The 11,570-nt window shown below is 36.9% G+C and overlaps 2 protein-coding genes across 3 annotated transcripts; one reads left to right on the forward strand and one right to left on the reverse strand.

Moving 5' to 3' along the window:
• Positions 194-6,002, reverse strand: LOC109847433 (DEAD-box ATP-dependent RNA helicase 31-like). Of its 2 annotated transcripts, none has more exons than XR_002248627.1 (10): positions 5,743-6,002; positions 5,474-5,580; positions 3,233-3,288; positions 2,889-3,113; positions 2,602-2,808; positions 2,443-2,529; positions 2,253-2,348; positions 1,954-2,169; positions 1,383-1,552; positions 194-665 (listed from the first exon to the last, which is right to left on the reverse strand). XR_002248627.1 is itself a non-coding variant. In XM_020416664.1 (10 exons), exons 1-10 carry the CDS (start codon positions 5,946-5,948, stop codon positions 435-437), a joined length of 1,614 nt encoding a protein of 537 aa, XP_020272253.1. In that variant the 5' UTR covers positions 5,949-6,002; the 3' UTR covers positions 194-434. The 2 variants fall into 2 exon arrangements, 1 of the variants encoding a protein (XP_020272253.1); XM_020416664.1 differs by having other exon boundaries at positions 1,383-1,565.
• LOC109847443 lies at positions 7,406-11,547 on the forward strand. The gene is made up of 4 exons (XM_020416673.1): positions 7,406-7,747; positions 7,851-8,163; positions 8,778-8,905; positions 10,847-11,547. Exons 1-4 carry the CDS (start codon positions 7,652-7,654, stop codon positions 11,303-11,305), a joined length of 996 nt encoding a protein of 331 aa, XP_020272262.1. The 5' UTR covers positions 7,406-7,651; the 3' UTR covers positions 11,306-11,547.

Consider the following 11,570-nt stretch of genomic DNA (forward strand, 5'->3'; position numbering starts at 1 on the left):
TAAATTCTTCAAGTGAGAGGATTTATGCAAATACATCTATAAAATAACACGAGATCTATAAAACAATTTTGCAAAATATTACGCTATCTAAAACTCAATAACGCCGAATTATAATGCTCTTCCTCTAAAATCTGAAGTCTCATATGAGGTGATAACTATGATGAATAGCAACAATTTAATTGCGATCGAGTGCTAAAAAAACCTCCACTGGATCATAGCATAAAATAATCCAATCATAATTAGGCGCAAATATTTGGTTTACAACTCAAAATACATTCAACTTTCCGGATATAACTTGAGTAGTAAATCTCCAATGGTTGTGGAGTAGCTACTCAAGATGTTAAAGTCTCTTACAAGGGGGGAAAATTGGAAAAGGTATCAAAACTCTTTACTTGTAAAAGATAGCAATGGGACGAACGAGGCTATAGAACTCTCTACTTTGAACGCAATCCTGGGATATTCAAGCCCAAATGCATCTTAGACAATATTTTTCTGGGTATTGCCGGAGGAATTTCAAGTCCCATGCTTCGGCTGTACTCGTTTGCAAGGTTTACAAGGTTATTCTTGTCTTTTCCAACAAACTTATCTCCATTGTAGTAGCCGAGCCATGCTTGATATGCTGATTCCTTGGTCTGCATATCTACATTTGACAGTGCTTGTTTCACCTGAGACGTTATGATTAAAATTAAAATTTGTGCAAGTAAAACAAGGCAAAAGGCTGGAAAAAATTGCCTCAGCTTCAATTGTATAGTTGGTAATACACTCATTCAGTACTTTTGTTTGCACTTTCTTTTTAATTGTTTGCATTTTTAAAATTGGTAGGGAAACATGTTTAGCCTCCTCTTTGTGATTTCCTGCAGTGTGTCCACCATATAAGGCTATGATCCAGACATAAACATTAACAGTTTGCTATTGTCGGACAAAAACAGAAGCATTAATAAAAACTGCACTGTTCAACTGAAGGAGAAATATCATTTGATGTTTAATTATGCTATAGTGTAGCTAGAAAAGCTCCTGCTAAAGATTTCAAATCGTCAATAGAGACTAAAGAAGAAGCAAGAAACTAAAGTTTGATAGCATGAACTACAGCCATAACAGAGGCAAAAATTGCAGCACAAAAGAAAGAAGTAAAACTTGGCCCTGAAACCACTGCAGCTTCCGACTTTAGTGTTTCTTGCAAACTTAATGTTGCACAGATATTTCATTGGTGTTGAATTCATTATTTCATTGCTATTAGTCACAGCATATCATACCCCCATGAATTTTTATCAACTTCCATATCATTGTGTCAGGAATAGCTCAAGTACTTCATCAAAAGATTGTAAGGGTTAGTATAAATCCAAACAGGTTTAAAGATTAAAAAAAGGATGAAAAATACGCACTTTCTTTTTGACGTTTGGGTCAACCGTAGGGATTGAAGCCTCTGCCAAAGGTAAATCCTTGATCTTAGACAGGAAGTACTTCTCTTGAGGTGCCAAAATCAATATGCCTTTTCCTTCTTTACCCTTTCGGCCAGTTCTACCAAGTCTGTGTATGTATTGCTCTCTACTAGCTGCCACTCCAAGCTGAAACAGAGTTAGTGAGATAATTTTGTTTTATGCACAGTATTTGGTCAAAAGTCCATATGTTTATGCTTGTCCAAACATAGACAAAAATAGACTTTCCCCTATAATAAGAGTACTTAGCTGTTTATACCCCCTAAACTATTTACTAGCAATTACACCCCTTGAATTCCAAACAAATTAGCTTGGGATGTCATGTGGGAACCACAAGATGATATATCTTTTGCTCCCAATTATATTAGAAAAAGGACTAATTTTCCCTCTGAACATTGTTCAAATTCAGAAGCATAAGTGCTAATAGAAAATTTTAGTGAATACAAGTGGTTGCACCATCAACTACGGATGGCACATCTGCAATTAAACCAAAGATTTATTATGTAGTAGAAGTTACCTGTGCAACAAGGGAAATGTCTGGATAATCTACACCCCTAGCAGAAACATCAGAACTCACAAGTATAAGACTTTTTGATTTCCTGAACTCTTCGGAAACCCTGTTTCTTTTGTTCTGGTTCATTCTAGAATGTATCTCACGAACATTCATACGCAGCTGAGAGAGAAGACTAGCAACAAGCCTCGTGCCCATTGCAGTTGTACAAAATATAATAACCTGTAGAGCATTGTTGTAAGGCTCAACATCCAGAAAGAAATAAATCAAATAATAGATGCAAAGGATTTATTATAACGACTTGCCTTGTAGTCAGAATCATCTGAAATATGCTCAGACAAAATCGAATATAGTATTGGGAAATGATCACCTAGTGGTGCAACCAAATGCATCTGACTAACCTGATAAACAAGTCATGTTAAAATTAAATAAATAAATAAATAAATCTAATCATTGCCTGAAAAAAGTGTTGCAGTCATGAACAGTAAATGATACCTGTGCATGTGTTTCCTCAGTTCCTTCTTCGACTGTATTAATGTACTCATGATCATTTTTCATGGCAATCTTACAAATATGGCGAACCTATACATGAAACTGTAATTTTAGACTCCTCAAGATTACTAGGAATTGTTGAATATAAAAAAATATGTATACCTCATTTGAAACCGTGGCAGAGAAGAGAAGTGTTTGTCTTTCAGTAGGAACAGCAGCAATAATTTTCTCAATATCTTTCCTAAAGCCCATATCTAGCAAACGATCCGCCTCATCAAGAATCAGGACCTTCAGATGCTTAAGCTGAGCAGAAAATCCCGCTGTGTTTTTAATGTGATCGGTAAGCCTTCCAGGTGTCGCTATAAGAATCTGTTGAACTAAAATTCAGTATACTTTGATAGGTGAAATATCTCATTCACATACTAAAGAAAAATAGCTCAAGTATTAACCTGGCATGGTTTGGTTCGTAGCCTCTTCTGTTCTGCACTTATTTTTGTGCCACCTGTTATAACTTGTACACTGATAGACGAGTGATACTTTGTTAGTGTATTAGCCACTGTTGCCACTTGAGTTGCAAGTTCTCGAGTCGGCAATACCACAAGAACAAAAATTGGGGAACCTTTGCGATCACAAGCAAGAAGAGGCAACTTGGAAACAACCTCAATTGCTGGAAGCTGAAATCAACCATTATGTAAATAAAAATACTGGATTTTACCATTACCAGCATGAGATGATGTACGATACAAGTACAAAGAGAAAAAAAGTTAATAGAAGAAGTAATCAAGAAAATTACCAGAAAAGAAGCTGTTTTCCCTGTTCCTGTCCTTGCCTTCGCAAGGACGTCTTTTCCTACAACAGATGAGAGATCGATTAAGAACATATCCAATGTCTATATGAATATTCATGTGAGAAAACACGTTCTTTAGCCTTAAGCTAATGAACTTCTTCAAGCGATAAATATGAACAAAAGAATGAGATTTATAATTATAAGCAAACAGCTTATATTCCTCAAAATGAACAGTATGCATATGCATAGTTTCGACTCTCTAAACTGGTAGTCAACTGACACATTGCAAAGTCGTTATGTGGTGCATCATCGAAGTCTTACGACACAAATATTCACTAGAATAAATTAAATATGCCAATGTGGTAACCAAGAGCAATTTTATTTGTTTTGTATGTTCAGTATAAAAAGTAATGCAACAGGGAGATGGTGGTTAATCTGGAATAATTACACTTTGTCTTAAGAAAGATTTCTGCATTGATTTGTTAGTTTCTAACATCATCAATTTTGATCGTTAATAGACTATAAGGATTCTGCTTGTGAGATACGGATTAGCTAATATCATAAAGTTTGCTACAAGAAACAATGTTTTTCAAGTGTAAAGTGTGTCTAATTTTGATACTCGGTTATAAGAGAATTGACGGTACATGAGTTTTAAGATGGATAGAATTAAATAACATAGTACATGATTAGGTCTAAAAAGTTAACTCAAATATTGGTGAAAAGGTGATATAATATTATTACCGCATATGGAAGTTGAGAATGGTTAATGGTAATTTTCCCCCTTTCGATTGAGATAGTGCAAGAATCATATACCATTCCTTGTTTGCATGTCTTCAGAAGTAAAGATAATTAAAACAATGGTTTGCCAGTAAAAAGTAGCTTGAATTAATATTTATGAATTAGGTGGTAAGTACTAGGTACCATTTCCTTCTAAGGGTTTCATATTATATTCATTGAACTATTTGTACCAACTAAAGTTATTCCCTGCAAGAACTGCATTAACTTGAAAGCCTTTATAGGGCAAACGGTTTACATACCGAGCTCTTGAAGGATGCTTTGCTAATACTTGCACCAAAGTACCTTTACGTCAATATTACCACATTTATGAAATTACCTTTTAGTAGTAAGATAGATGAGTGGAAGCTGATCAATATTTATTTTACCAAAAATAGAGAGTGAACTTAAATATTCATGTAGAAGACTATAAATCAGAATAGCAGCAAAAGTTAAGAGAACAATCATGTGGTTTATCTGAAATTAAATGTAGAAATAATAGAAACTGACCAAATTGCAAGTCTAATTATGATCTGAGAGACCTATTAGAATTTTTAACGCATTTGAAGGACTAACATCTGATTCTTCATCAAATATTATTTAAATGAATTGAGATTAGAAAACGATCAAATCTGGCTATTTTTTTAAAATCATTTATTTAATGAGGCCCAGTTAGGCTGAATCCTTCACGAGAGAAACCTATGGGCCCGAAGGAATATCTCACGCTTCACCCATGCATAATAATCTTCATTTCATAAAGATATTTGAAAGCAATGCTATCAATAATATATTAGTTTTCTTTTTTACGGATGATAAGTTAATGACCCACCTCTATATTTTGGCAACAACTTTGTTACTTAAGAAATATAAGATTAAAAAATTAAAAATCTCAGGAACAACTTCTGTACTCCCAAAAAAAGAAAAGACAAAAAAATCAATTGCCAATTTCGCAGATAGACTGGATTGTTGTGCAACTCATTCTAACACAAGTATCCTTCTAATTATATACTTTAATATTCATACACAATCAATTATTAATAAAAATAAATACTATACCCAAAACATAAAACAATCAACAACTTAACAACAACACACACCAACTACAATGCTAACACGAACACACAAACAAACGCAGGCCAAATGTGCTCTAATGAGGCCCACTAACACTTTGCTGGCGGCGTCATATTACACTAATGTGTTTTGATAGGAATAGAAATCCTACAATAGGATTTAGTGCCTTTACATCAATAGAAGATTGTCGAATATTGTGCAGCAATACTTTTTTGATATAATTTTGTTATGTTTTTTGTTTTTTGATATTTATTTGTTTACCTATAGGATAATACTATCTCAATTCTAATTTCGTACTCAATATTTATTCCACAAAAAAACCAATCTATTATCACAAAAAAAAACCAATTTATTAGGCGAAAGAATGATGTTTCAATTTCCAAATGACGGTTCCCGATATACCTTTAAGAATGACAGGCAATGTTGCTTCTTGCACAATAGTCATCTTCTCATACCCAGCTGCTTTTATTCCCTCCAGCGACAATGAAGAAATTGGGCATTGATCAAACCTGTATCAAAAAGTCAAAGAAATTTAACGGTTGAAGAAACTACGAACAATTTGATAACATTTAACGGAGGAAATGACCCATAAATGAGCTGAACGACAAATAAAAATAAAAATCATGCCCGCTAAAAATTTGAGGTAAAGGTTTCGTTTTTATTGTCGTTACCTCGTGTTCGAGAAATGAGATTCATTTGCTTGCGCGCTGCCTCCATTAACAGCGTTAACTTCACCTTTCGAGCTTAGATTTTCCGCAGAGCTCACCCCATCATCATCACTGCTCTCCTCGATTCCATGTTTTGGGACATCAAAGGGCACTCTTTTCTTCTTCGACGAACTCGAATCAAGATCCCTTCTTTCCCCCTTCCTCTTCATTTTCGAAGACGAACGAACTGAATCGGCCTTCGTGTCGCCGATTTGATCAGTTGGCTTGGGTATTCTTGTTCTTTAGAGAGGTCCCCATGATCGAGGTTGAGATCGAGATGGGAAACCCTAACCGCCGTTTTCGACGGAGACGGAAAAAGAAAGAGGGAAAGGTTCAAGGAGTGGGTTTTATTTGAGGGTTTTATCATGTACACCCTTTATAGTTTTCTAATTGCAATGCTTTTTAAGCGGAGAATAATATTTTCACAAATTATTGTACTCGGGAGACCGAAATTTTTTGATTTAACTTATTGGATAAGTAACGAATAAAAAATATTGATGTACTAGTGATCACACAGTCAATTGGATCCAGGATAGGATTGGTTTGTTCAATATTGAAGATGGGCCGCTTTCTTTCCTGACTTTATGTCTGGTTCTTGAATGGGGGTTGCTGAACAATCTGCACATACAGAAATTCGTGAGAGGGCGGGAATTGGTCCCCCGTTGTACCTCCAACGATCAAGTTAGTTGATGAAGTAAGTGGGGGTAAAAGAAGAACTGTGTGTTCTTGTAATTGTGTAGTGTGTGCGTTAGAGGATCATATTTGTGAACCCCTTGAATGTTAGAATAGTACATGTATATTATACTCGGTGCATAAGGGGTAGATTAGTCATTTCGGCCGAGCACGGAAGGACGATGGCGAAGTGCGGACTGGCAGCTGAGTCAGTCACTGCTTTACAGGTGTCGGCTGACGACTGGAGGGAGGATCTCCTCAACATTAGATGAGAAGTGAGAGGGAGTATGGCGGTGGCCCACGTGGTTCGATGAGTTATAAAGGTTGTTGGGGCTAGAGGCATGATAATGCCTGCTAAACATTAAATACGACGTGGACACGTTGTTAGCGAGGATAAGCTCGAAGCAAATGTTATACTTTAGCTTCGCCGAGAAATAACGTCTTTCTAGTCGTCCTCGTGAGGCGTTAGTCACATGGTTGTGTGGACTCCTGGTGAGTTGTTTTCGACAAGCCAGGCCGACTAGTACGGCTCTTCGAGTCGACAGCGAAGGAATAACGACGATCACTAGTCAGCTAAGTCCGAAAATACATTTGTTCGCTACTCGTCAATAAATTGTATTTCGGTGAGTGGAAACACCATAACACGAGTCAATTTGAGATGATGTGTTTTTCCCCCCTCTCTGTTGGCGGCTAGAATTACATGCAAGATATTCTGGTAAGACTTACAGTACATTATATTTCAGCAAAAATTTTCATAAAACTGCCATTTCTAATATTACTAGCTTTTTTGTAAATGAGTTTATTGATTCAAATTTATTCTCTTCAATCACGTGTCTAATTTACCGTACAGCATCCTAACATTCCGGGTCGGGTCCGTAACTAGCCTTCACCCGACCCGTCATTGCCGGCGCCGCTTTGACCCGCTTACTTTATTTTAAGTCATTCATCGCTGACTCAGTTCCTCCACTTCACACTTCAGTTCTCAAATCCCCTCGAAATAAAACGAAATAAATTTTTTTTTTCTAATTTTTTTCCCAATTTGAGCGTCAGATTCTAATTCAATAGTTAGCTTCGTCTCCAAAATCCTCAGATTCTTTCATCATCTCTCTTTTTTGCTGCTCGGCTCGATCTTCGTCTAGGTCAATGAATATTGATTGGATTTAGGGTTTCGATTCCAAAACCCTAGGGAGAAGCGACGACGATGAAGCGGAATGGTGCTCAATACTTGATGCCCTTGTCGCTGCTGCTATTCCTCTTCATCGTTCATCTCGTCGATGCAATCGACGCTGGTGCAAATGTAAGTTTGTAGTTTTTGAGATCAGAGCTTTTATTTTTCAAAAAAGTTGTGTTCTTTGATTCATTTTGATTGTTTCTGATCTTCAATCCTGAGCGATCCTAAGGGAGAGACGATTTCAGCGAGCAAAAATGTGGCTGGTGCTGATTTGAGCGGTGCGAAGTTGGCGCCGCCTGATAGTGAGAAGGTTGCAGAAGAGAAGAAGGCGAAAGAGGAAACCAAGGGAGAGATCGAGAAGAAAGAGTCGAAAGAAACTGTAATTAAGGAGAAAGGTAAGAGCTTGGAGGAACCTGAATCTCAAGAGAGGAATCAAAAGGGGGGTTCGAATGGGGATTCTGATGTAGAGGTGTGTGATCCGTCGAACCGATGTGTCGATGAGAAGAGCAAGTTTGTTGCTTGCTTGAGAGTCCCTGGGAAAGGTGAGCAATGCTAAGGCTCATATAGCTTTTTTTATAATTACATATAATGTGGCAATTTAAGCCCCACTTATACCTTATTGGTGGTGAACTGACATATATTAATTTACATGCCATTGGTAGAATGTTTGTTTTGGTTGGTGCATGGGAATATTACTAATCAAGCGTGTCACATTAATCAATCAATAAGACCGATGTTATTGATCATGATTGAGATTGATATCCATGTAGATACCCAAAATTTCATCTCGAATAAAAGCGAAGCGTTACTTATTCGGTAGGATAGTTATTGTATTTATTTGGACTTATTTGCGTTCCTCAGTGTGTTTTTGGTTTTTATCACTTGAAGCGGCAAATTAAATAAAGATAGTTGACCATTCTACAAAGTTTAGTTAGTGACCAGGGTAATCGGAAGTACCTGAACATTTTACCTCAAACACTTTAAACCAATGCTCCTCCTTGTATCTGTATACAGGCAGACAGGACTTTTGCGAACTCTTTACTGTCGATCCATGATCACCATAATTGTGAATATAGGAAAGGCAACCATCATATTTAATATACTTGTTTCTTCCTGTGGTAATACTTACTGCAAATCCGTTCTCTTTTCTTACCAGATTCACTAGATCTCTCACTTATGATTCAAAATAAAGGAAAAGAATCCTTGGATATTATTATTGTAGCCCCTGATTTTGTCAATTTAGAACAGAGTACAGTGCAGCTTAAAGCAAAGGAAGACAAGGAGGTATATCCTTAATTTCTCTTCTGCTGATTCTCATAAATTATTTTCAATTTGAAGCCTTGCAAAATAACTTTTTTATGTTTTATTGTCACTAATCTTCCGCCCAGAATTTTATGGCTGTTAGTTTATCACATTGATGCCAATTATCACATTTTTGGTCTATTTTTATGAAAGATCTTTTTTCCCCTTATTCGGTAATTTCGTGTAGATGTTCTTGGATAATTTGAAAGTGTGAGCATGCCTTAGAATGGTAATGAACAAATGAGTTATGACTTAGGAGGCAATTTAAAGATTACTTATGTATGAGGGTAAGAGGATAACTTCAGGCCAGTTACCTGTGATCATCTGAATCCTAAACCAGTAAGCTATCTGAGTATCCTAACTTCGCACTAACTCAATAAGCTTTAGTTATGTCCTTAATTGTCCATTTTTATTTCCTTCAATATTGTATGATGTCCACATTGTACAATCACTTTATTTCATAGGATCAGGTATGATGGTCCACATTGGATGGTCAATTATTTCAACAGATAAGTTTGAAACCAACATATCAAATCCAGGCTTGGTAAGCTTCTAGGATCAAGTTAATGCCTGTATTATCTTCACTGAATGTCAAGATCAAATCTTGCTGAGAAGGAAGTTAGGAGGGGCTTGTGTCTGCATTTCCAGTTCCTGCCTTATTTTAGGATTTCCTCAACATCCTTTACATGAAAGTGGCATAGAAAACCCACCCCACCAATGCCTTTTTTTTTTTTTTTGGAGAAAAAAGGATCAGGAGCTCAAGAGAACAACACCCCGCCCCCCCCCAAAAAAAAAAAAAAAAAAAAAGAAAAAAGGCCATGTGCCTACACTGCTCCATTATTGGTTGTGTACACATTAGAAGCTATCCCCCCTACTCCAGAAAAATAGCTTCATATTACATCAAGTTCCAAAAGCCAAAATGACGTTCCTTGAAATCTCTCTTAAAAACCATAAAAAGGCAACTAAGATGCCCAAATTTCCAACCTGATACTAGCAGCTACAGATAATATTTACCACAAAATATTTTTGCTACTTATCATCCCTGGGGTCATGCTATCTCCATGTCACCATCATCAGCAGCTTCAGTTCCTCCTCCTGCATCAGAATTTCTCCCTCTGCATCTTATATAGCACCTGAAACGAGCTGAAGCATTTCCTAGCCAAAAAGATGTGAAATAAGTAACTTTTCTCCAAATTTCAAAAGCATGCATATCCTTGTGATGAAAAGTTCTCCTATTTCTTTCATGCCAGCTGTTCTCTTCATTACGCTTGTGTTTGTTGTGAATTCAAAACAAGTTTACATATACGTTACATTGCTGCAATGCATGTCATGGTGTAGATGTATGTATTAGATGTCATATGTATGGTGTGCATGAGTGTATGTCTACCTTCCTGATATGCATGAGGTTGAGCATATTGGAGTCCTGTCTATGTGGATGCTAGCCATTGGCATGTGCATGTTATGCAACTTGCCAATGCATGAGATTGAGCATCAAAACAACCACCGTTAGATGACAGATATCTGCACATACTCATGCGCATGTCAATGCATGAGGTTGAGCATCAAAACAACTATTATTTACATGAAAATTTCTGCAATTGGAGTTCTTGTCTTGTGCGTGGACACTATGCAGTGTCAAGTGCATGTATATCAACTCATTGCATGTGCATGTGGAATAAGAAAAAATGAATCATGAGTATAAGCATGCATTCAGTTGGTTGCAAATATGTACATTGTTGGTGCCTTATAAAAGTTTGCATGGATTGTTCAACTGGATGCACGTGCTGTGGTATCAGTGATGTGTAACCCCTAGTAACTTTATCGTCATAATCATTTTGATATGTAGTTTGGAATTCTGATTTTAAAACAGAACGTGTCATATTCTGACCAGTTCTGAATATCACTATGTACTCTGCAATCCAGGTAAAAGTTTCGGTTAAAGATGGTGGAAACGACACTACAATACTCCTAAAAGCAGGAGAGGGCAGTTGCAGTCTCAACTTTCAAAACCCAATCTCCGACCCCATCAAAAACACCGAAACTTCTTCTCTTCCAGGATTCTTCAGCCATCTATCTATACGCTCCTCATTCATTCTCATCAGCCTTGGCGCGTCATTGGTCATAGTTTTATCTTGGTGTTTTATCAAATTCCGGAGGATGAAAAGCCAAGAAAGCAGTCAAAAATATCAACAGATTGATGCAGGACTCCCTATTTCAACCGGCGGGAAGAAGGATATCAGTGAAGGAGACGGTTGGGATAATAGTTGGGGAGATGATTGGGACGATGAAGAGGCGCCCATGACTCCTTCAAAGCCAGTTTTGACTCCGTCGTCTAAAGGTCTTGCATCGAGGAAATTTAACAAGGATTCTTGGAAGGATTAGGTTACCTGTTTTTTTATTCTTGAAGAAAGATGAATGATTTAATTCTCTTTTATTTGCTGTATTTTGGTAAATTAACTGTGTCTAGTCTCCCTTAGTCCCTTCTAGGGGAAAAATAGGAATACAAATATCAGTTGGCTTTTAAGAAAGCATCCCACTTATGTAATGGTCTTAACGTAAGAAATCGAGAGGGTGGTTGTTAGGTTGTTGCAGTATGAATTAGCTGCTTTCTTGGTAATTTTTCAGCATGGAGCGTGCTTCCCCCACC

Source organism: Asparagus officinalis, chromosome 1 (genome assembly GCF_001876935.1).
Source record: "Asparagus officinalis chromosome 1, Aspof.V1, whole genome shotgun sequence".
In the NCBI taxonomy this organism is placed as follows: Eukaryota; Viridiplantae; Streptophyta; class Magnoliopsida; order Asparagales; family Asparagaceae; genus Asparagus; species Asparagus officinalis.

Excerpts from the sequence above, each read along its gene's own strand:
- LOC109847443 (XM_020416673.1), top strand. The coding sequence starts at position 7,652 with ATGAAGCGGAATGGTGCTCAATACTTGATGCCCTTGTCGCTGCTGCTA. Across the intron at positions 7,748-7,850 it reads CAATCGACGCTGGTGCAAAT|GGAGAGACGATTTCAGCGAG; the intron begins GTAAGTTTGTAG and ends AGCGATCCTAAG. Across the intron at positions 8,906-10,846 it reads AAGCAAAGGAAGACAAGGAG|GTAAAAGTTTCGGTTAAAGA; the intron begins GTATATCCTTAA and ends TCTGCAATCCAG.
- LOC109847433 (XM_020416664.1), bottom strand. The coding sequence starts at position 5,948 with ATGAAGAGGAAGGGGGAAAGAAGGGATCTTGATTCGAGTTCGTCGAAG. Across the intron at positions 3,114-3,232 it reads GGAAAACAGCTTCTTTTCTG|CTTCCAGCAATTGAGGTTGT; the intron begins GTAATTTTCTTG and ends GGTTGATTTCAG. Across the intron at positions 2,349-2,442 it reads CTGAGGAAACACATGCACAG|GTTAGTCAGATGCATTTGGT; the intron begins GTATCATTTACT and ends CTTGTTTATCAG.